We start from the raw sequence: 24,307 nt of genomic DNA, 5'->3' as shown, positions 1-24,307 counted from the left end.
TTATAATGAATGCTTGCAGATATTACTGATCAAGTTGTGCCCAAACATTTCCTGGAGGTACCCAAGCAGAACAAAAGCACACAACAAAAGACGACCTAGGTACAAATTTATTTGTTTATAGGATAACAGAATTTGTTTATATGTTACACTTTTTCCGTATTATTAGAACAGAAAAACATGAATACCCTGTGTTGTTGGAAAGGAGAACAGAATAAGGTGGTCTTCATTGTTTTCGTGAAATGATCATTCTCAGTTGATAATAATGACTCCAGCTGCCACAGGGGAGACATCTGGTCCTTTTGTAGATTTTCCGATATCCGGAAAGTTCTAACATGACACATCCTGAAACATTGAAGGGGCATACATGCCAGAGTTCGACATCTGCCATTATTTGGGAAGATTTACATTAAAAAATAAAATAAAAAAAAGAGTATTTACTAGAATCAAACTGAAAGAGAGATATACATCTTACTTATACACTGTAGCCACACATAAAGACTCAAAACCCCGATGTTAGGAATCATGCATGTTACACTAAAAGTTATTAATTACAAAAGATCTGTGGTTCCTGAAAACACCTAAAAAGCCTTCAGTCCACCATTTCTTTTTACAGTTGTGTATATATTTCTAGATTTTATTGCAGATATATGGGGTTAGAGGTTTACCGAAGTTAAATGGATGTAGTTTCAAAAAGTGGAAATGGCTTCTATCCTTTCCTCTTGAATATCTTCAGTAACTAATTTTCTCATCTAGTAAAACTCTTCAGTTTCTATATCCAACCTACCAAGCATCGCTGGAACGAACACAGTAATGATCCTCACAGATATCACTTCTTTATTCACCCTTTACAGATACATATCCACCAGTAACCCAGCCATAAGAAGGTCTCAATTTGGGATCAGCAATTTTACAGATTAAGGCACCATGCATAACAAAACAAATATAACTTGAAAGCTAGTTTATATAAAAAAAGCATGAGTTCCTTCTACCTGGTTTAGATTGGCTAGAGTACTTTAAAAAGTACATTGCCATAATACAAAACATGTATACTTTCATAATATACAGATGGTTAGTAGACAGAGTGAATTAAAAGCAGGCATTATGTCATCACAGTACCTACTTTCACAGTATCCATTTGTAAACATTGACCAGCAGAATACATGAGATGTTATATTGATACAGTTCGTGCTTCACTGGTGTAGAACGCCATCAACACATTCTGCATGCAATACAATTTTACAAGTGACATTTTGAACTTAGACTTGCCTTAATATAGCTGGAATTTTAATTCTTAAGTTTCTAAGAAATTAAGAAAAAGAAAAAATGAAATAATAAAAAACAAAAAACAGCGATTCATCCATATCTTCTATTGCGCAGCTGAAATAAGAAAATTGTAAGTGGCCTTCTTAACAGCTGAGCTTTATGGAGGTTTTGGCTTTCTGCACAGTCAGTGGTCCAGGAATACTATCCTGTCTTATACAACATTGAAGACCATGGATAAATATTGTTCATATGACACTTGAATCCAACCATCTTGATCTGTGTCATATCTTCTGAATACATCTGTCAGTCTCTGTAAACGAGCAATACAAAGATTTAATGAAACATATTCATATCTTGCAATCATAGTGGTTGTACAGTAGGATCCCCAATTACACAGGTTTGAGACACGTTCATTATATAATGTGACCAATGTTGCACTTACACAACTTACACAATATCCTGCTTCATGTTGATGTGGTGTGCAGTACACAGTATTACTCTGGCTCAGAAAATTTAAATCCTGGATAAATTAACAGAAGGCAATAGTCCGGCTTTGATTGCTTGCCAGTACAATTTAAATTAATAGTCTGTGTGTACCATTAAAAAAAAGTGAGAAAATGTTTGAGATGATGTGTGAAAACAATAGCTCCTGAGAGTCCTAATGTGTTGCTGGTGACAATAATTCCTCATTAGATAAGGGTGAGACACTTGTTATTCTTTGGATCAATGAAATACCTCCATGTACAAATATAAGAATATAATTTTTTTTACCTGGAGTACAATACAGCACTGAATGAAGTCATCAAAGGCCACCTGCCCCTTTCTTTGTCTGTCAAACTTCTGAATTAGGACGTCATAGAACTGGTCAGAGAGGCGGTAACCTTTAAAGAAAGAACGAAATAAAGAAAACAAAAAGATAAATGTTCTGGCTCACGGTACAGTTTATTTACATGCCACCACTTGCCTTGTTATTCTGTCACGCAGTGTAGGTTAATTATTAAATTATTAAATTCTGTCGTGCTGTGTAGGTTAATTATTAAATGCACTGTATTGGACATTAGACTCACAATGGAAATCACCTGACTAATTAATTAACCATTTCGGTTTCATATTTTTAGAATAGAAACATGAAAGTGAATCTTTTTCGAACATCTTGCAGTAGTCTTGTATATTTTCTATAGTCACTGTGCAGACAGACTTCCCACACCCAGGAGAATTGAACCGCCAGCTGTCTAAGTGACAGTTTTGAAAGTGTTTGTGTATTTTGCAACAAAGGAAATATCGCCAGAAATGTAGGCTCTAAATTATAAATTATCACAGATCTCTGTGAAACACAACATATTAACTAACCAAATACAAAACAGCTTATTAATATTATATATAATACACACACACACATTTATACATGTAGTTGTAGCTGAAAATGTCCATCCTCCATTTCAATCTATGTTATTCAGTGCTTCGCTATTTAAAAAATATACTATTAAATAAACTATACTTATTTAATCAAATTAGGCCTATATCTTCTTAGAATGTGTTGAATACCACACACAGCCTTCTGTGTAGACAGCCACTACATAGGCTAAACTTTTCCATTTTCATTTAACTATTATTTTTTTCACATGTTTTTTTAACAATTTAGAATAGTCCACTCTATGACTTTGTCTTAATACAGGAGGGACATGCATGTCCAAATGACTTCTTATCAAACCCAGAATTACCTGCTGGTGTCTGCTGACTTGGCAATGCTTGACCAATTGTGTATAATCAATGCACCATGGGAAATCCTGCATAAAGCTGACCATAGTATAGCTGGGATTCAAAACTAGCCCAATCCAAGCTATAGAAACATTTACCCAATAACTTTATTTCCCCCCATCTTTCACCAAAATAAATGTACACATAACAGTTGCAGATATTACTTACTGTGCCAGTCTGTCTAAATATGTAAAAATGAAATCACAAACAACAACGTGATTTCAATTCCAACAAGTACTTGCAAAAATAAAATAAAGCATACTTTGCTCACCAAATCCACTCAAAGCTTGCTTGAGTTCGTTCTTGTCAATGAGGCCAGAGTTGTCTCTATCGTAAGTACGGAAGATGTTTTGCCAATCTGAGATGTATTTCCACACGCCTGTGAACTCATTAAAATTCACTCCTCCTTTATTGTCCCTGTCAAACATTGCTGAAAAGAGGAAGCAGAAACATTTAAAAAAAAAAAACTCAAAATTAAACTGAATATTTGACGATTAGTGCAAGTTATGGACAAGACCATTAAAACAAAGGACCTGAGGAAAAGTGTATAATAGTACATTGCTCTGTAATTTTTTATAATTACATAAGACCAAAGCATTAAACAGAACAGTTTTTCATTTTGTCGGGGCTTAGCAAAAGTATGAAATAATAGCAGCTTTTAGAGAAAGGAATGTGAATCACACAGACATTTTTTTTCAAATTCCATTAACTGAGACTGAAACAGCTAAATGTCAAGTGCTATCTTTTTTCTTGTTAGTATCTTGTAGCTTTTTACAAAACCCTTAAGGACTTGAAAATGCATCATTTCAACTTTACATAGGAGATTGCAATAGTTCCCAACTTAAAAAAAATATCTAAATAAATACCTATTTTATTATTTAGTTATCTTCGTAGGTTGAAATGTAACGTCATACAAACACTTTTTAAAGAATAAATGAGCTATAGTAGCCTATACAAATCAATAATGTGTGTTTGGATGACATGAGATAAATTACACATGGTAAACATCCACAGATAAATAAATAGAAGTAAATCTGGATGTTATCAGGAAATCCCACTGTATTCATTAACCTGCACGTCTGATTAGTGAAAAGTCTTACATATGATTGATCGGACAGTCACTGGGTTGAAAGGTGTCCATGTTCCTGAAAAACAGAAGAAATGATGATTGCAAAGGTCCACTCTTTATAACTATTAAAATCAAAGCAATTCATGTACGATGTACGATGAGCACAATCAAGTACATGAGCTTAAATGCAACTTGTCATCCTGTGAGCGATCTCCTTGTTATACTTTTTTGTTGTTGCTATTCCCATATATAGTATGTGTCCTTCATTCCAGCGGTGCCTACTCACTCTTTTCATACGTGGGTCCAATTATCTTTTCTATTCTGCTAGAGACGTCAGTGTCTCCAGAACAAAATTGAAAAGAGGCACATTATTATTGTACAATAAAGCTCTACACCTTAATCATAACTTGCAGCACGTGCCCATAATTATTTTCAAAGCCTCACTGACTAATCATAGTTGAATGTGGTGGTTCAAGTTTGACAAAGTTGTTTGCTGGCAGATTCATAAATTCAATCCCCCAAATTAACTTTTTAAGGTTTGCACTTTTTTTGAAAGTTTTGGAAATCATGTTTTGAATTCATGTATACATTTTCTAGTCAAGCAAATTGGTGGTGGGGGAATGCAAAGAATAATAAAATTAAAGTACTTTCCAGCCAAGCCTAACTCTGTAGCTGGTATGGCAAAACGGTAAGGAATCTGCTGAAATCGACCCATAAATGAGTGGCCAGATTTAAAACAGGAAGCCTACGTCTCCTGGCTATTAAAGCAGCACTGACCACTAGTGAATTACAGGACACGCTACGAGGTGTTCAGTAAATCATATTACATCTCAACATGAGTCTAAGCCAAACACACATGTCTTGCAGGGACTTGCACATCTCCACCCAAAATAACTGAACAAAGCTCTGCTGTGTTACATGAAATAACAGAGAGGACTCGGTTCATAAAATGGTGGTCATGGAAAGCACAGCACCCAAAGCAAACATGAAATGCTCAGCCCACAGAGCGCACAGGGCAGGTTTCATAACAAGCATACAGTGTTCTTGTTCTACACCTCTGCACTGGTAACAGCCTCACTCCCCCTGAAAGCCCTTGAAAGAGGTCATCCTTTGCATATTTTGCTATGCAACAGTACAAAAGGGCAAAGAAAAATGCTATGGCAGCTTTTTAAAATATTTCAATAATCCACAAATGTCAATATTAAAGTTGCCACAAGTACCCCACTTGCTCAATCTCAAGTAATGATTGTACTTTATGGTACCAGAGGTTTGGATGGGAGGGTGGCTTTATATTAGACATCCTGATTGACAGTGGGAATCAAGGCAACAGCTCAGACATGTTCACTTGTGCCTTTAAAAAGCATCCAAAATAGCTACACAATTTAATCTTAAAACAGCTGATCTGTTCATCTATTAAACATTTCTCTGAAAAGTACCTAGAAGACTTTTAATAGGGGCACAGATTCCTGTTAGAAACGGTTATCATGACAGTTGTGTGTCAGTCAAGGTTTCAATCAGCCAACCTGGCCAACACCTGCCTTTGAAACTTGACAAAGTGGAAGCTTTTGCACTGAGTGAAAATCAAAGCACTGTCTGAGCAACTCCTGAGAAATAACAGTAGGAGATCCAAAAAGAGTAGGGGCTGCTGTAAAGAAAAAAGGCATCCAGAGGGCACCAGACCTGCGAGCTGGAGAGGTCAGTTACAGAGCTGTGCTAAACCAAGACAGATTACCTGGCCAGTAATAAATCAGGCACATTTATCACAACACAATGTGAAACACGTTCATGTTAGCAATGCCATTATGTATTTAACTTCAAGGGGTTTTAAACAGTGTCATCGTAAGCTGACCTGACAGACAGCTCAACGGCATGTTGTACACGAGATGGGTGATGACAGACAACAGCTTATCTCAAGCCCTTTCTGTGTTTGTGAATTAGAGTCCCAGCTGAGCTCTGTTACTTAAATTAATCATTAATTGAGTGAATTCAAGTGTTGAACACCCGATTATAATTAAAAAGCCACCTTAGATCAGGCCTGATTGTTACATTTAGTCATTTAGATCTAAATGAGAGTCTAGAGAGCCATCTGAAACTCCAATAGAGAACCACTGTCCTACAACATCCCAAACCACGTTCTGGAGTGAAAAGATGTGTGATAATGTGACTGGCTACAGGAAAAGTAAAGTGTGACAGAAAACATGCACAGACTTAAGAATAAATTAAAATAATAAAATAAAAAAGAGCCTGGCCTATAAAGTTTAAGAAAGTTGAATTTACTTTGGAGCTACAGAGGCCTATTTTCCTGAGCCGTGCAGGGAAAATTCTTCCCATATTACAGAGCCCACACAAAAGACCCCTTATATGCAACTGTGTAGCTCAAATGAAAGTAAAACCAGTCTCAAGCTGCATTTATATCAGGCAGCAGGCCAGGGATCTTACACCTCTTACAGTAAAGCAGGCATCACCTCTTTGGGACACTGCAACAACATGCATTCTCGAGAGATACAGACAGATACATCATCATCATCATCAGCCCATATCATTCCACTGCTGGACGAAGGCCACGTTTCCACTTGTTTTGATCTATAACTTTCTTTTCCATGTCACGCTTGCAAGTTTTTTTTTTTTTTCATCTTCCCATCTTTTATGTGGTCGTCTTCTAGGTTTTTTCACCTCTTGGGATCCATTCGATAGCTTCCTTCATCCGTCTTTGATCTGTTCTTCTTGGAATGTGTCCAGCCCATTTCCATTTCCATTTGAACATTTTCACACTCTCACTCTCACTCTCTCACTCTCACTCTCTCTCTCTCTCTATATATATATATATTAAAAAATTATAATAATTTATAGTGTAACATGGAACTTACCATTTGATAAAGCTTGCTGAAGTTCCGTATCTGATATTGTCCCGCTCCGATCTTTGTCTACTCTGAAACACACAAAGCACAGGATTATGTTAACACTGTGGAAGGACAATGGAGATTAAAAAAAAAATGCCCTCCAGCAAGCTAAACAATTGTCAGGATAATGACTCCCAAAGTACACAATATAATAATAAAGCTACTCAGTCCTTTAGCAATAGGGCACTTAAGCTTTCTAACACACACTGGCTCGGTGTTAACACTGCAGGTTCATCAAGTAATGTCAAAGACAATCCAGGTGAGAAATCTTGAATATCCCGACTCATCTCAAACCCACCGATACAAATCTGAAGCAGTATTCTTCCACAGCCAAACACAAGTAGAAGTCAATAGAGATCCCTGTGAATCCTAGAGTAAATTCAGTAACCAAGCCACAAGAATTCCACCTAATGGACCTGTGTACAGTAGCAGGGCTTGGTTTACATTAGAGCATGTGACCCATCATTTTCAGCCGAGTTCACTACCAAGGATCCAATACTTCAGCTTCAAAAGAAAACTGGGGTAGTTTTGTTCCCACTAATACCATCTATTGCGATGTTGTGTCCCTGCTGTTAAATGCTTATATTTACCTCTAAGCTTTTACAAACTCTAAACTGTGCTTTGATAGTATGAATATGTCAAACTAACTGGTTAAGGCAGATCCTAGACTATTATAAATCCACAATTTCCCAGGAACTTGGATGTTTGCTGAATGTCTTACTACAAATGTTAAAATCTGAAAATCTGGAGGCTTACATAACACTTTGGATTGCTGAACTGGGTTCTTTGGGGAAAGAGATGCACAGAAAGGCCAGGGATATAGTGCAAAGGATGGTATATTTATTAATAACAGTGATCCGTGACAGAAAACAACCAAAATAAAACCCTAGTTCTTGTTTCAGCCTGCCTGAACTCCTTACAGGTCCCACTCTATAAACACAAAACACACAAAGACAAGCACACAGTAAACAATCCCAATCGTGATCCGTAATCAGGTCCAAGCCCATAAACACAAGGTCACAGCCGAGACCTGTTGTAGTAAATGGGGTGGTGGGGGGGTGGTGGGGGGGTGGTGGGGGGGCGGAGGGGGTGGGGGGGGTCAAAGTAGATGTTTTGGATGTGTCAGTAGGGCGATCCACAGCTTCCTGGCATAGCATCCGTCACATGCAACACCATGTACTGTGCCACAATATATCCCCAAGTATATAAAATATGGCATTATTATATAAAGAATGTGTGCATAAATCCAATTATTCAAGCCTACACTATATAGGTACATTGCCTTTAATGTAGCTACTGGCGCAGAAGACAACTGCATTCATTTAAAACGATTCTGTATGCTGCTGTTTGTGGGTTAGTTCAGATGATCTAAGCCTTATGTAACAGAAAGCATAATGATATGTAGGACTGTGTACTAAATTTATCAACCTTTTTCCATCCATAGTGTATATAGAAAGATGCTCTCCAGGAGGTAATAACCCATTGGCAGTTTTAAAACCATAAACCTGTATACTGACAACAAATTCCTTTTCACTGACTATTCATTCATATCCTGTCTAATCAACTATGACAACTATGACTCTTGAAGGAAATAGAAGAGAAACCTTTAAAGAATCGTCCTGTGTGCCGACTGCTTAGCTAGAAAAAAAAATCTGAATTACTTAAAAAGTATTACAAGACTTTATTTCCACAGAGTAATCAATCACAATACTGCTACTTCACAAATGTCAATGTTTCAATTACTGTTTTATCTGTAAATCCAGGGCAATAATAAATTGCCCTGCACGATGGGTCGAACGGCCTCCTCTTGTTTGTGAACTTTTCTTTCTGGATAACTGAAATAGTGGATGAGGTTTTAATAAAGGAATAAATATACATGTATGTATGTATGTGTGTGTGTGTACTATTTAATGAAAATTAAGGTACTGCTTACTTAAAATCTGCTCTTTCCTATACCAATCGTTATTTTAGTGACTATAGTGACAGAGGAAAACAGAATATGAATTCAACATACAAATAAATAAAACTTAGGTACACAAGAACATGGATTAAGCTTTGAGAAATGTGAATGCCTCTGCTTTATGGAAAAGTAGTGTAATGCCCTGACTGTTTTGCTCTCATGGCAACCTATACTGCCCCACCTACCAACATGCCTGATGTCATAACACTCAGTGCCTCCACTAACCAGTAGTAACTTCAGCTCGCAGTGAAAGCAATGTAGGTGGGAACAAGGCTAAATGTGTGTTCAGGAAACCTTTCCAGGGTACAGACTGGTTCAAACGGCGTGCGTTTGCTTTTTCATGCATTCGTCACGGTTACCGTTACATCACACTTCCCTACAGCAAAGAAAAACTTTTTATTTGCATTTGTTAATGCATGAGTAATTCAAACAGGAAAGCACAACAATGAGAGGGAACTGGAGCTCTATCCAAGACCTGTTCCCGCTTTTCAGTCAAGAATGGATACTTCTCCCATGAAAATATAAGTATCCTACAGTCAATAGCACAATATCATTCTGTACATTAACATGCATAGACTCTAAATATACCAAAGTGTACTTGACTGTGCTTGTCTTTGATGAGGGTCTCCTCTTCATATGGATCCTGGTACAGCAGCATCAGTACCAAAACCAAAAGTTGAGTCATTAACTGCCTCATGCCTGATTTCTGTGGGTTTCAATGTGTTATGTAATATCCCTTTTATATGCAATATGTCCCATGACGACAAGGAACTAAGGAAATCATAAACATTTCAAATTCTGTCATTTACTAACGACTGTTTAGACTAAGAATGAAAACTGGCCTGAAAAAATGTATATAGTATAGTATTTTTTTTTTTTTTTTTTTAAGTTTAATACAGACATTGAAACAATTGCAGTAACAACAATAATAATAGCCTTTAAAATTGTTTCAATCGTTTCTAAAGCCACAGGATCAAAAACACTTCCCCCAGACAAACACAAATGAATAAGGTGATTGTTACTGTACCTTACTGTAGTCAGCACTGCCAATTCATATTAAGATAACCGATCTATAACGTGCATCACTAACGTTACATAAGATGTAGCTATAAATGCATTACAGAAATCAATAATTAAAGTAAGGCAGAGATCTCTGCTTCACAGATTTCAAAATGCATTCCTCTGCACAAGATGTTGGATTATTTCTCAGCTTAATGAAACATAATTCGAGCTAATAAAGCATATCCTCAAGCAATGCCTATCAACAACGTGCATCAGTTATATCACCCTCACTCAAGGCCTCACACTTGAAATACCAGCCTACAGACATGTACCAGGAAACACGATAATAATGCTTTACTGGGAGGATCACAACGTCCTGTAGAGCAACAAGAGACACAGCAACTGAACTGACAGACACAGAGAGAAAACCTCAGAGACTCTGACCCGCAGGGACAAAACACGACAGTTTGGGGAAGTCCCGCACCGCGCAATTACAGCAGCCATCCCATCACAGCACAAAACTGATTCAATCCGCAGGCTAATCTCAAATGTAAGTATCGCAGAAAAAGGCGCCTGATGGTCTTACTTTCAGTTGAGTGATGTGTGTAGCTACACATATGTTACACACAAAACATGGATCCTCACCGCTGTACTGATTTCTGCGCGTTTCAGAAAGCCTCTTTTGCCGCGGATTGTGCTCACCTCTGAAATATGTTCCACAGAAACCCCTGATCCTGCTGCTGGGCGTTATACTGCTGCGGCCGGTACTGATATGCCATCCTCTGATCCGGCTGAGTCAAACTAAATCAAAAGTGAGGAGCTCGCCTTGCGTCTCTCGCCCAGCCTGACACTGACATTCCTCGCCCAGGCGGAGGTGTCACACTCCGCCCGAGCATGTCGCGCACACGTCACCGCGCCGTTCCGCCCTGAGCTTTGGGCCCGAGCGGCACCCGTCATTGGCTGCGCCGGGAGTCACATGACAGTGGAGCGCCAGCAACACCATGAAGTTACACGTTTCACTTCCTGCTGTTTGAATGAAAGCCTTCAGTGAGGAATATTATTATTATTATTATTATTATCGAGTAATAGTAATACTGCTGCTGGTGGTGGTGTAGCATCGTGTCCTATTCCCAGCAACTAAAATGCTTTTGCGAAATAATCTTAACTCTGTACGAATACAAATGATATAGTTTCCAAACGATTCTGATTTACGAAAGGGTATACAGTAAGTCTGTACTGTTTTGATCTCTGTTGTTCATGTTGAGCTATTTAAATAACATGTGGCAGTGTGGTGTACCATTTGCAGAGTATTGAAATGTAATGTCCGAAGACTACTGCTACTACTACCTTACCCGTCTTTGGACGAGCATTTCAGTGCATTTTCGGCAGTCTACTTTACTTGTGAATTCAGCAATTCGTATCAGTTAGAGCTGCTCCCTCTGAATTCCAAGACACGTTTTTAAATTCCCTACTAAATTGAAAGTAATGAACCCTAAAACCAGCCCTTGTCAACGGGTAGAAGTGCTGTTACCAAAGGCCTAAAATCTCGATCAAGAAGCTAACGCTGATCAGATGGACAGCATGAGTAGTGACCAATATTACTATTGATTGGGCTGTTATATAAATCATTAGCTGAATATAAAGAGACAGTATAAACTGTAAAATTGAAATAGATTAAACTTGAAATACATACATCGTTTAAAGTATGTTAAGCCATATTCATATACACTGATCAGCCATAACATTATGACCACTGACAGATGAAGTGAATAACACTGATAATCTCGTTATCATGGCACCTGTCAGTGGGTGGGATATATTAGGCAGCAAGTGAACATTTTGTCCTCAAAGTTGATGTGTTAGAAGCAGGAAAAATGGGCAGCGTAAGGATCTGAGCGACTTTGACAAGGGCCACATTGTGATGGCTAGACGACTGGGTCAGAGCATCTCCAAAACTGCAGCTCTTGTGGGGTGTTCCCGGTCTGCAGTGGTCAGTACCTATCAAAAGTGGTCCAAGGAAGGAAAAGCGGTGAACCAGCGACAGGGTCATGGGCGGCCAAGGCTCATTGATGCACGTGGGGAGCGAAGGCTGGCCCGTGTGCTCTGATCCAACAGACAAGCTACTGTAGCTCAAATTGCTGAAAAAGTGAATGCTGGTTCTGATAGAAAGCTGTCAGAACACACAGTGCATCGCAGTTTGTTGCGTATGGGGCTGCGTAGCCACAGACCAGTCAGGGTGCCCATGCTGACCCCTGTCCACTGCCGAAAGCGCCTACAATGGGCACGTGAGCATCAGAACTGGACCACGAAGCAATGGAAGAAGGTGGCCTGGTCTGATGAATCACGAGTTCTGTTTTGGCGGCAAAAGGGGGACCTACACAATATTAGGCAGGTGGTCATAATGTTATGGCTGATCGGTGTATGTAGGCAGTTTAATGATTTTGCTGTCCTCCACTACATAAGCAACATTACCAAATTAGCAAAGTTTTAATGCATATCATTAATTTCCTTTTAGAGGCAACATTCAAAACCTGACCTATCCTAAAGTGACTGGGAATTATGTGGTCAGTTGGCATCCCCATTAACAGTTATTTTATATTGTCTGTAGACACTGATTAATACTTTTTAATTGTGTTTATTTTCAGAATCCAATATCCCTTCTTGTTTCATCGAGATCAGCATAATTATTGGTCCAATAAGAGGACAAACAACCCATTGCAAAGGATGGCAACTTGCAGGAAACTATTTCTACCAGAAGTGCCATATTTGGAGATGTGCAGAATTTCCCATTGAATAATGTGGTGCCTTTTGTGGACAGCACAGTTAAAAAGGGCTGTGATTTCATAGAGGTCGCTAATGGCTTCCTTCATGGATTGGACCACGTCCAGACTTCTACGGAAACATGTGTTGTTCAGTACAGCGTTTCTAATGAGGATTGTACTGGTTTTCTATGGAGTGTATCAAGACAAAACTATGGTGGTCAAATACACAGATATTGACTACCATGTTTTTACTGATGCTTCAAGATACATCACACAGGTTTGTTCTAATAAATAAAATAAGTTTAAAATTAGTGTAATTGAACCTGTATAAAGATATATAAAAATGTTACTTTTGTGATTATTATGATCTTTATGTATTATACATAGTTGCATTCATTATTCAAGGGGTAGTACATACAATAAACATTATTAATAAATAGTTAATTAAAATATACATATTTATAATGTTTGGTCTGCTTAAGTTCAGATGTGGGTATGTCACACATTTATTTAAATATAGTTTATTGAATGATATTTATTAAGCTAAAATGACAACCACTTAACATTGCTTCAAAAGCTTGTGAGTACTTTTAACCTCAACTGTATTCATACCCAATATAGAGTATTCAAAAGGTCTGGTTTTAAAACAATCCAAGACAAACCATCAGTATAATGAACTGAAACTCATTTGAACCATGGGAGCTGCACTGATACTATAGTTTTATTCTTTCATATTAGTCATTGAATATTCCTTGTCAATCTCCTGAAGAAGAAAAAACCCACAGGTGACACATTTTCTGAAACCATTTATTTATATTCTTGTTCTGCAGTATTCATGTTTTTAGTTATGGTTAGCAGACAAAGTACTTGCTTATTGATTTGATACAGCATATTTAGGGAGCATCAAATAAGCAGTGTCTCACTTGTGTGTGTGAGGGGGTAATTCAATAGCTCTGTAGTCTTTGTAAGTAGCTGATGCACTCAATTTGCTCACTTGAATGCTTTTATTCTTCTATCCCCAGGGAGCGTCCCCTTACAAGAGAGCAACATACCGCTACACTCCTTTACTGGCCTGGATTCTGACCCCAAACATTTACCTCACCCCCATCTTTGGAAAGCTGCTTTTCGTGACATGCGATATAATCTCGGCGTACCTCATGTACAGAATCCTGCGCCTCAGGGGAATGGCCACTGCCACGGCCTGCCAGTACTGTGCCCTGTGGTTACTGAACCCCCTGCCCATGGGAGTCTCCAGTCGGGGGAACGCAGAGTCTGTTTTGGCCATGCTGGTGGTTGCCACTTTGTACTACATGGAGAAAAGAAGTTTGTCCAAAGCAGCGTTCTTCTACGGGCTGTCGGTCCACATGAAAATCTACCCAGTGACCTACGCCCTTCCCATAGCTCTGTCTCACGCCTTGGGGAAAACGGGGAGATTGCCAGAACCAGGAAGGACTGGAGTCAGGACATTGCTCGTGAGATTGTTCAACAGAGACTTGCTGCTATTTGCTGCTATAGCAGGCGGAACCTTCTGTGGGCTCAGCCTACTGTTCTATTACATGTGAGTTCACAGTTCATGCCTTTGGAGACATTGAATTTACATTTTTAAAGGCGCCTTTATTAACCTACACTGCCTTAATGGCAAGAATAATCGTCTCCTTCCCAGAATGCTGTGTCCATTATGTGAAAGCAGTGTTTTCCCTTCATATTTAAACTGTTCTTGCGCATGTTCTTCCAAAGAGTCTTTATATTGGACCCTTAGACTACTGTGTCAATCAATGGTAGAAAGAAAGTGTTGGAATCTAACTTAATTCCTTTTTGAGAACAAAGCCTACTGTGAAAGCATGATTGAGACTGCCTTGCCAAGTTCTCATGCACCTACCAACTCAATCCATCTGTTCTCTGTGGGGAAATCAGGAGAGACAGACAGAGAGGAAGTAACCACATTTGCTACCCTCCCTCCAGAGAGGTCAATTGATATGGTTATGTTCACAATTTGTTTCTGCATAACAAGTGCTGGACATTTCCACAGCATTCAATTACACTAGACTCAAAGTGAGGCCTTGAGGTGGCTATTTTAAGTTGGAACTAGGTATTTCCACAAACTACACAAAATATATTACCAGATATAATAAATGATTTGGCTCTCAGATTAGGCTATTCAGTGCTGTTGACAATTCCTCTTGTCTTTATTTGACCGAAGGTATGGCTGGGAGTTTTTAGAGCACACTTACCTGTACCATCTGACCAGGAGAGATATCCGACACAACTTCTCAGCGTACTTCTACATGCTGTACCTCACTGCGGAGAGTCCCTGGAGTCTGACCCTGGGGCTCGCTGCCTTCCTGCCCCAGCTCCTGCTGCTGCTGCTCACCTCCCTGGCCTTCCACACAGACCTGGCCTTCTGCTGCTTCCTGCACACCGCGGTGTTCGTCAGCTTCAACAAAGTCTGCACTTCTCAGGTAGCTTTGCTAATTGTTTAGAATGGGACTGTTTTGCTTGTTTTTGCATACAGTTTGTGCCTGAGAAACTATGTATCTCATAATTGTTATTATGATGATATTTCTTAGCAGACGCCCTTATCCAAGGCCACTTACAAGTCTTACGATATATCATATTATTTTCACATACAAATACCCATTTCTACAGCTGGGTCTTTACTGGCGCAATCCAGGTACAGTACCTTGCTCAAGGGAACGACCACAGTGTCCCCCACCTGGGACTGATCCCAAGACCCATTTTTTGGTGGGGGAGTGTTTCAGTATTAAATATTGGGACAATATCCCCAAAAGTGCAAACCTACCACTAGAGTGTAGTAAATAACTGTGTGCACATGACTATAATGTGATACTGATGGTGTTCTATGGTGTACCCTTTACGTACAGTATTTCCTCTGGTACCTGTGTTTGCTGCCCCTTGTTCTGCCGTGTCTAACGTTGTCCTTGAAGCAAGGGCTGGGACTCCTCATCTTGTGGTTTGCTGGACAAGTTTGTATTATTATTTCTTTCTTTCTTTCTATCTTTATTTATTTATTAGCAGACACCCTTATCCAGGGTGACTTACAAAATATAAGAGCATTATAAAAGTGCAATAATTCAGTATAAAATTACAAAATTACAAAATATACAGTTAATACAAAATACAAGTCCTACATCCTAGATTGTAATAGCTAATAAGTGCAGATGAGGTGTGAAGTCACCGTTAAGAGCTATGGGGGAAGGGAGCATAGGGGAAATCACAATAAACAACTTGTATGTAGCTGCTTAAAGAATACCTTTCCTTTTCCCCAGATTTCTCTTCTTGGGCTTGTGTAAATGCCATTGATATTCAGAATCCTATGCAAAGCAGAGCATCTAATTTAAGATGCTAGTAGATCTGTGTAGTCTGTTTCCATTAATTATTTTAATTTACATTTTCTTTAATTTAAATGTATTAATTAGGCAGTCCATAACAGTTGAGCTTGGGACAGAAAGAAAAAGAAATAACAATTAAATATATATTTTCACACTGTGTAAGCATTGTTCAATATCTATTGCTGTTTCTTGTCTTGGTGGAAGGATTTGTAATCGTTAAGATAACAGGGCACAGTCTATTCCAAGACTGAGGTCAAATTATAAAGTCTAAATATGCATCCCTATCACTTCAAGGCTATGGAATAATTTCAGACAATTCTGCCAATCTTATTGGTTATAACATTCAGGAGAAAACTGAATGACTGTGTATTTCTATTCATTACAGGCACTGTGGTTGGCACCAGCTTATTACCTGGAGTTTGAAGGCAGCAATACATTTGTTCTCATTTGGCTGGCAGGGTTACTGTTTCTGCTCATTAATTCATTTATACTTGTTCAGATAATATCCCACTATAAACCCAAAGAGAAAATGAAATCTGACTGATCTGTACTGCAGAAGAAGGATTACCAAATGTAGTGAAACCATAGTATGTGTTAAACTACCCAAGTGCGATGAGAGAGATTCAACAATCTTTCCATGTGAACATATGCAAGTTACATCCCCGTGACATATGAGCTGGGACATCCACTGTGAGAGGAAGGAAGTGTAAGAAAGATCAACGGTGAACTGAGCTTTCACAAGATATTTGTTTTATATAAGCTACCACCTTGCTTTTTTCTCTTCCGTACTGTGTCAATCTGTTTTATTTATTTAATCAAATTTTTAAGTCATCTAACTGGTTTGTTCATTCTAAACCCTCCATCTGCGACACTAAATTGTACCTTCACTTGTCTGGCTTGGTGTTTCGTGTTGTCTCCCTATGCTAACTGTCCTTCAAATTAAAACTTGTTTTTTATTGCAGCAAAAAGCCACGGTCAATTAAAAAAAGCACTCCAACACTTGAGTACGAAGCGTAGTACTTTTTTCTAACGTGTATGTCTTTAGTTACTAAGCCACTCTGACAATTTTAGAAAGTTCTTTTTACACTCCTATTCAAACCATTTTCATATTAATGATTCAGTACCATCCTATTTTAAACTATGATTTCACCGCTTTCGTTTGGTTACAATATCACAATTATAAAATATTGAAAACAAAAAAATCAGGCTGTTATTCTTCCAACAGCCAGGAGATGGCAGTAAATAACAAGTAAACCGGTGCAAATCTGAACAGACTCCGATTGAGATCTGAGTTCCTTTTTCAGAACAGGTAACAAAGATGCTGTGGTGCAAAACAATAAAAGCTAATTAGTCAGTAATTAGACAGTCTGAAGCTCCATTGTCTATCCTAAGTGTACATTCAATATTTAACCTTGAGTGCATTACACAGACAATTGTGTAGGATAATTCACTATTTTGTAACAATCTGTGCATTTCTGTCTGTCTGAAAGAACTCTCAGATAAGTAAAACATGTAAAATCACATTTTGCAGGCGGACATTGTTTGTTTTAAATCCAGTATTTGATATATAGTGTTATATATGTGTCATATAGATTAAATATAGTGTGGTCTATAACAGTAAATGTAAAGAAGTAGCCTGTGGCCCGCGCAGCTAAAGAGATGCAACTATGAAGGGAAGGTTGTGACAGTGTAATAAAACATTAGCGTTCCTCTCTTCTAGATTGACTCCATGCTCTGTCACGGGGAATGTGTTCATTCGCAGGTCTGCGTCAGCGTGGATCCACACACTGACACTGAGCCTTATATGTTCTAATAAAATGCATTCTGAATCTGAAAAGAACTTCAAATCCAATGAAAGGTCAGTAGTAATATTTTAAATGACCCCCATTTCTATGGTTTCTTCTTTGATTGCACGAGAATGTGTATTTAATCTTGTGGTTTGAGAGGTTGAAATAGGGAAATGGATTGCAGCATCCAATCTGTATGTTCATAAGGCTATCCTTATTAAAAATATATAATAATATCTACAACATCACATTATATTATTCCATCATTAAATGAATCATACAACTCATTATATTGTTTTACACAGTACATACACAAGGGATTGTAAATTGAATACAGGAATTCTATCATTACATTTACATGACCACTACTATTATTTTATTATTTATTGAGCAGATGCCCTTATTTAGGGTGAATATTCCACTAGTATGTGGAATACTGAATATTCTGAATACAAGAATTAGACATTACAAAGCAGCTCAGTGGGGGGACAATTAAAAAAAAAAAGGTGTACTGAAGCCTCAACACATCGCCCAAAATATGAAATTCCATATGTGAAAATACACACGGACCCAGATAGTCTGTCTATTGTTACATATCAGGCTGCAGAAACAACAGACCTCTTGGCAGAATTACAGGTGGAAATCAAACATACTTTCACTGCTCCTAGGTTTGCAGTAGTAAGCAAGCTGTCCATACTTAATAATAGCGTAAATGGAATGAAAATGAAAATCAGTTAAAAATATGAATATGTAGCACTGCACGATCTATTTCCTATCCATTGCCTATTGCCTGTGATTGAGGTCTGGACCATTTGATCACACAAAGTAGAGCAAAATACACAGGCGTTGGTATCCACTGATACAGAGGACCCAGCAGATTGGAAAATGTAGAATAGCTTAAACTGCTGTGCAAATGGGAATCTTAAGTTAACTTCCCTGCAATTGATATTGCTGAATCTATGGAATCCCCACAGACAAAGCAAAGGCAGACAGGGCAGTCAAGCAGCTCAGAGAGATAGAACAGTGCAGTTTATGTAATGCCTTGTACAACAACAGCAATGCATTTACACTGCCTGAAGCTGCATCTTACCATCAGACAGAGCAGTGAAGAATGTCACCCCAAGAAACAATAATGGGAGAATTCTTTAAATAACTAACTTCCTGAGAGCCAGCTAGTAGAATAAGGCTGTTTCTATTAGGAGTCCTGGCCTAATTCCAAGGGATGTAAAAAAAAAAAAAACCCACAAAATTCTGGTGAGATTTAATTAAAAACTGGATTAGAGTTTTTCATGATATGAAGTTAATAGGTCTGCTAAGCAGGAGTCTGTGAAGCAAAATAATGTGTTATATTTTCACTTTCTTGCAAGGTTAGCTAAACTGGAAGGTATGGTGAAACAGGGAAAACTCCAGCCTGGTTATTCATTAATGCATCATCTGAAATGCCAGTTAGTAAGGTAATCGAGAAATAAAGCAAGATAAGACCGAGAGATAATCTCACACGTAATTAAACAGCCTCTTCAGAGACATGACATTTCAGGCAAAAGTGTCTGTACTAAGGTGACATGGATTTACTTTGTTTGGACTTTTTGGGTTCACAGTCCTAAGCCATTGCTTCCACAACACACTTTAAGGAAAACTACAGGGTACAAAAGCAAAAAAGAAAGGATGAGAAGAAAAAAGGAAAAGGGTGAGAAATGTGGTTGAACGGCCACAGAAAGGGCTGCAAGCCTTTTTGTTTTTTCAAATGGCGGATTGGATGCAATAAGTCAGATTATGGGGCTAAAGGTTAGACACAGAAATAACACTGAGCAGTTAATAGGAGGGAAGGGGGGTTAATGTAAGGCTAAATATGACAGATTAAAAAAGATACAGGTTGAAAATGGATCTAACCTGTGACGTGGATGTGTGAGATTGGGATGGATTCATTGCGTCAAAAGGTTAAACCCAGGCACACCGTCACCCTCACACTGCCAGCACCACACAAATGTCTCCATATATGGACAAAATGTGTGTGTGTGTGTGTGTGTGTGTGTGTGTGGCATTTTAGATGCTTTAGAGTGTGTGAATGATTTGTGTGTGTACCTTGGAGATCAGCATCCTATTTTTCTTTTTACCTAGTCTAATGGGGGGTAAAATATCCGAAATGAAATGCACCTAAACATCTGCTTTCAGACGGAGGATCGAGAGGGCAGGCAGGAGAATAGAGTAACTTGGAACCGAATGATGTGCCGGGCTTGAACATTTGACCTGCACCCCTCTCCAGGTTTTGGATGTCTGGGTAAACAGCTGTCCTCCTCCTGGGGCTGTGTGTCAATCTGCATGCATCGTGGGCCGACTAGTCTGGGTGGGACGCCACGTACTGAAGAGAAAGAGAACCTGACCAGGGAAAAGCAGCAGACCCCCGCGTCTCACACACGGAGCAACTTGTGCGGTGACCTCTGCCTGGACACCTGAGGCCTGCTTAGGGATACGGATGAAGAGATCAAGCAGGATAGCGCAGATCGAACCGGCAGCGCAAGACCATGAGGTGACAGGGAAAAACCAGACTGAGGCAAACGGTATCAGAATAATAAGAAATGGTATGAATGGTCATTCAAAGCACCGGGACGGGATTAACGACTCAATGCATAACCCCCACCCCATACAGCTGTCACAGTATATCAGTGGCTACCCGGCACTATGGTTAGCAAAAACCATCCTTCTCTGCTATTTCTGTTTCTCCAGTCACACTCTGGAGATAGCGTGCAGTGTGGTTGCACATCTCTGGAGATTAAACATTTAAAGTTACTCTGCTTTAGCGCTTGCATTAAAATCTTTACAAAAAAAATGTTACCATATGTGTGACTGCACCCTTTTATTTTTTACCTAAGTAGGGAAGCAGGTATTCGCTGAAAATGTCACACATGCACTGAAAGAAGTGAAAAAAGAGGTGAAATCATGTTGGCATGTTTCATCAAGCCAAGGCATTTTGCTTACAAAACACAGTGCTTAAAGCAATTGAGGAATAGATGGAGGAAAATACATTGAAAACTCGATTACTTCGTCTCCCTTGAACCAATTATCTGGAAGTAAAAAGACACTGACGACTGAGAGAAACACAAATGGTGAAAAGAAAGTACGTGCCACTCCTCCAGAGGTCCACATTCGACCTCACTTCCCCATATTCCACCTGTCCGGTTTCTTTTCTTAGGGAAGTCACGAGGAGCAATTACTCAGTGAGTCGGTTTCATATGCTTGACATACCTTTAAAGAATATGTTCCTCCTCTCTTCATCTTTCTCCTCTGACTGACAGTGGGAAGTTCATGAACATTACTTCAGATATGGATCAAGTCTTGTAGCAAAATGAAAGCGAAAGTGGTCAAAGTTGATTCACGGTTGATATGGAGTACAGTATATTCCACATGCCTTCTGCCATCTCAAATATCTAATTTCACGTTTGACGATCTTCAAATAAATATATCTCAATAAAAAAGTGAACCCTTAAAATAAACTATCTTATAATAAAAAAAAAGTATAGTTATAGATAAATAAATGTCAAAATCATGCTGGTATACAGATCAGATTACTTTTAAAGAGTGTTTATTAATTATTTTTACCTTTTGATTGTAAATACAAATAACTTCAAAATCTCCTGTAATCTTCTCTGTTTAAGCAATTTTGATTCTCTCATTAAGAATCCTTTCACTTTGGACTCCATATAACAGCACTGAAGGATCTCAAAGTCACTGAATCCAGCAAACAGAGAGGAGATAAAGCACAAACATGGATGGACAAAAGCAATTTTATTTTCCACTAAGGAACAAAATGTTTCAGAAACGTCATGTACATGCACTGAGAGTTTTCCTTTTTATTCCTCAAAAGCATTTCAAAATGTGCCTTTTTACAGGGTGGATGTGAAGTCACATATGAAAAAGGCAATGCTGCACAATGTGTGTTCTCTGTACATCAAGTATCAAACGTTAACATGTTATCAAGACAACACAAAAAACAACAGCACGTCCCAGAACTGTTATTTGGCAAAGGTATTACACATTCTTGCGCCTCTCCTCTTCCCGATTCATCTTTCAGTTCAAAGTGCATACAAAAATACAATTCATTTAAACCTGCGTGTTCCCCCGTGCTTCATACAGGCCTGGTGCAGTCTCGTTTATTTGAGTAGTTTAGGCACTGTCATACTCGGAACAGTTATATCCCTGAAGATGGGCTGTATGTTCGCAGTTGACGCGGGCCTGTTTTGATTCAGAGTTTCAATGATCATCTGCCTCATGTCCCGACTGGCATCCCCTCGCACAGCCAGCAAGGCCGTGATGTGTTCTTCCCTGTAGTGTGAGAGGAAAAAACAGGGATTCAAACAGCCCAATGGTTTGCTTGTGCTCTTCCATCGCACGACATAGCGGAGCATAAACCCCTACGTTCTTGTTCTGAAGCTGTTTCATATAAAGACCATTCCTACTAGAAAGACTACTGGAGGAGGAGGAGGAATCTTTAAGAATATATGCTCACAATCTCTCCAGAAGTCAATGCTTACAGTGAAATCTCCAATAATCCCCTGGTTTCTAATAAAACCCCATTTCTATTTATCCTCTGCGGGTTAAATACAATCTCCCATAATCTAATCCCTGTAGTGTTATTAAATATGTACATAATACTTAACATAGCAATAACGGTGAGAAGCATTAAGGTAATATACACAAACATAATAGTTCTATAACATTTTAAATTGAAGGAGACAAAAGTTCCAGGGAAACTTGTTTATTTTTTAAATGTGAAGCTGCTTTGCATTTAGATAAATTACGTATTAAAAGGCATAGTAAATATCAACCGTCACAACATAGAGGAAATTATAACATCTGTGAACCACAAACAAAATGAAACTGATGGCAAAACGATATGTTACATAACTACTAGCTAATGTGTGTTTCTTCATATGTGACCACAACATATGTAATACCGATAGCATTTGTTTTCAGTCATAAAACTGGAAATATGCATCAAATACAGAGACTGCTTGCAGGATCAGTGCACTATGACAGCATACGTCTCCTCTTGGTACAAATAAAGATATATCTGCATAGTGGGTGAAATAATAATTAACGATTTTAGCATAAATCTATACGGAAGAATCCTTTGCCCAAATTGTGAACCAGGTAATTAGTTAATTATGTTTTTGACTACACCTGTTAAGAGCAATAATACCCCAAGCAACTAATAACAAACAGGCTTTGGTTCAGTTTTGCTGGTGTGTCAAAATGCATTAGCACAGAATAAATAAAAAAAATCAAGGAAATATTGACCTTATTTAGAATAACAAGGTTTTGCAGCCGAGCAAAACATGCTTTGTTAACGCAGAGTGACAGACACAATAAACAATTACTAAATGCAGTACTTATTTTGGAATTAATCCAACCTAATACTATGTCACCTGTGTAGTTATATGAATACAAGCTAATAATGGAGACTGGGAACTAATTCAGCGAAAAGCAAGAGCACTGAAGGATTGAAAAATATTAATTTCGAAATGAATCAAGAGGCTTGAGGTTCAGATTGAGCTATCATTCAAAATGACGTTCACATCACCCACCTGACATCGGGGTATCTGGAGACGAGTGTCGATACTTCCAGGTACAGTAGGGTGGGGTCTGTGAGTTTGAACACTTCGGCTATGGCAGCAATGGCATCGCACAGACTGTCAGCGGCCTCGCCCTGCGGGAGCATGACGCAATATCAAGTCCAGCACAAAAGCTTGTGTCTTGTTCAGTGAGGGATACTCAGAAAAAACATGTAACAGTTTAAATGCATTCTTGTTGAGCTGAAAAAGACATTAAAATCTAAATCTGGAAATGGTACAGCAAAAGACAAATTTCAAAGCAAAAATACACATTCACGAGTTACTAGTTCGTTCACACACCATAGTTTCCATAGCAGTGTGAAGTTAAATTGTATATTGTCTGATCTCTAGACATCCCCCTCTCAGGGTTTATTCTATGTACTTTAATTATCCGATTGCAAGAGGGTAGTTCAGTCTCCACACCAGAGTGACTAATCTGTCGAGGTAAACGGAGACATCTGAACACGGGCTGCTGGATAGGAGGGCTGAGAAATCAAGCGCTAACAGGGAGAGGGAACATTTACATGAGTGTAATTTTTAACGGTTCCACTTCTATCTCTAGAAGAACAATATTTGATCTTGCCAGTCGTATCAGACAAAACATACATCTGAGAGTTTCCTGAATAGGAATTTCAATTGATCCGCTTCCTTGATCATTCTCTCCGCTCCCTCTTTCCGTTCTTCGGCATTTCTGAAGGAGATCCTTTTCTGCATTATAGCCTTTAAGTACTCGATGACCACTCTGCGATGAGCCTCCGTAGTTATCTCCTGAAACAAATCAAAGACCGTCCCATCGATCTGACAATGACGACAATAAACTGGAGGGAGAATTGTGGCAGAAAACATT

At 38.7% G+C, this 24,307-nt stretch overlaps 3 protein-coding genes across 7 annotated transcripts in view; 1 reads left to right on the top strand and 2 right to left on the bottom strand.

Moving 5' to 3' along the window:
* Window positions 1-93: 93 nt before the first annotated feature.
* Window positions 94-10,847, bottom strand: pdcd6 (programmed cell death 6). 2 transcript variants are annotated; one of them, XM_066722120.1, is made up of 6 exons: window positions 10,655-10,847; window positions 6,958-7,019; window positions 4,122-4,166; window positions 3,284-3,451; window positions 2,035-2,144; window positions 94-1,573 (listed from the first exon to the last, which is right to left on the bottom strand). In XM_066722120.1, the coding sequence occupies exons 1-6, from the start codon at window positions 10,729-10,731 to the stop codon at window positions 1,475-1,477; spliced, it is 561 nt and encodes a 186-aa protein (XP_066578217.1). In that variant the 5' UTR covers window positions 10,732-10,847; the 3' UTR covers window positions 94-1,474. The 2 variants fall into 2 exon arrangements, with proteins under 2 accessions (XP_066578217.1, XP_066578223.1); XM_066722126.1 differs by having other exon boundaries at window positions 3,293-3,451; window positions 10,655-10,843.
* pigm (phosphatidylinositol glycan anchor biosynthesis, class M) lies at window positions 10,326-17,061 on the top strand. 3 transcript variants are annotated; one of them, XM_066722091.1, is made up of 6 exons: window positions 10,326-10,502; window positions 12,598-12,991; window positions 13,737-14,272; window positions 14,915-15,173; window positions 15,597-15,698; window positions 16,450-17,061. In XM_066722091.1, exons 2-6 carry the CDS (start codon window positions 12,809-12,811, stop codon window positions 16,606-16,608), a joined length of 1,239 nt encoding a protein of 412 aa, XP_066578188.1. In that variant the 5' UTR covers window positions 10,326-10,502; window positions 12,598-12,808; the 3' UTR covers window positions 16,609-17,061. The 3 variants fall into 3 exon arrangements, with proteins under 3 accessions (XP_066578188.1, XP_066578182.1, XP_066578175.1); XM_066722085.1 differs by lacking the exon at window positions 10,326-10,502 and adding an exon at window positions 10,865-10,999; XM_066722078.1 differs by lacking the exon at window positions 10,326-10,502 and adding an exon at window positions 11,006-11,177.
* A 4,556-nt stretch (window positions 17,062-21,617) lies between these two features.
* The window catches only part of exoc3 (exocyst complex component 3), a 34,905-nt gene continuing 32,215 nt past the window's right edge, over window positions 21,618-24,307 (bottom strand). For both annotated transcript variants that reach the window (XM_066722060.1, XM_066722054.1), the window contains exons 11-13: window positions 24,067-24,228; window positions 23,434-23,555; window positions 21,618-22,171 (exon numbers count right to left, since the gene is read on the bottom strand). In XM_066722060.1, coding sequence (XP_066578157.1) covers window positions 22,000-22,171; window positions 23,434-23,555; window positions 24,067-24,228 — 456 coding nt within the window. In that variant the 3' untranslated portion in view covers window positions 21,618-21,999. The remainder of the gene's footprint in view (window positions 22,172-23,433; window positions 23,556-24,066; window positions 24,229-24,307) is intronic.

The sequence above is a fragment of the Amia ocellicauda genome, chromosome 2 (assembly GCF_036373705.1).
Source record: "Amia ocellicauda isolate fAmiCal2 chromosome 2, fAmiCal2.hap1, whole genome shotgun sequence".
NCBI lineage: Eukaryota > Metazoa > Chordata > Actinopteri > Amiiformes > Amiidae > Amia > Amia ocellicauda.
The sequence above is the reverse complement of the archived record's forward strand: the minus strand, read 5'-3'. Positions and strand labels throughout refer to the sequence as shown.

Coding starts and splice junctions, on each gene's coding strand:
- pdcd6 (XM_066722120.1), bottom strand. CDS start 10,731: ATGGCATATCAGTACCGGCCGCAGCAGTATAACGCCCAGCAGCAGGAT. Junction 3,452..4,121: donor GACTGTCCGATCAATCATAT/GTAAGACTTTTC, acceptor TCCTCTTTTCAG/CAATGTTTGACAGGGACAAT. Junction 2,145..3,283: donor GAGTGGATTTGGTGAGCAAA/GTATGCTTTATT, acceptor CTTTCTTTAAAG/GTTACCGCCTCTCTGACCAG.
- pigm (XM_066722091.1), top strand. CDS start 12,809: ATGGCTTCCTTCATGGATTGGACCACGTCCAGACTTCTACGGAAACAT. Junction 12,992..13,736: donor CTTCAAGATACATCACACAG/GTTTGTTCTAAT, acceptor TTCTATCCCCAG/GGAGCGTCCCCTTACAAGAG. Junction 15,699..16,449: donor TCTTGTGGTTTGCTGGACAA/GTTTGTATTATT, acceptor TATTCATTACAG/GCACTGTGGTTGGCACCAGC.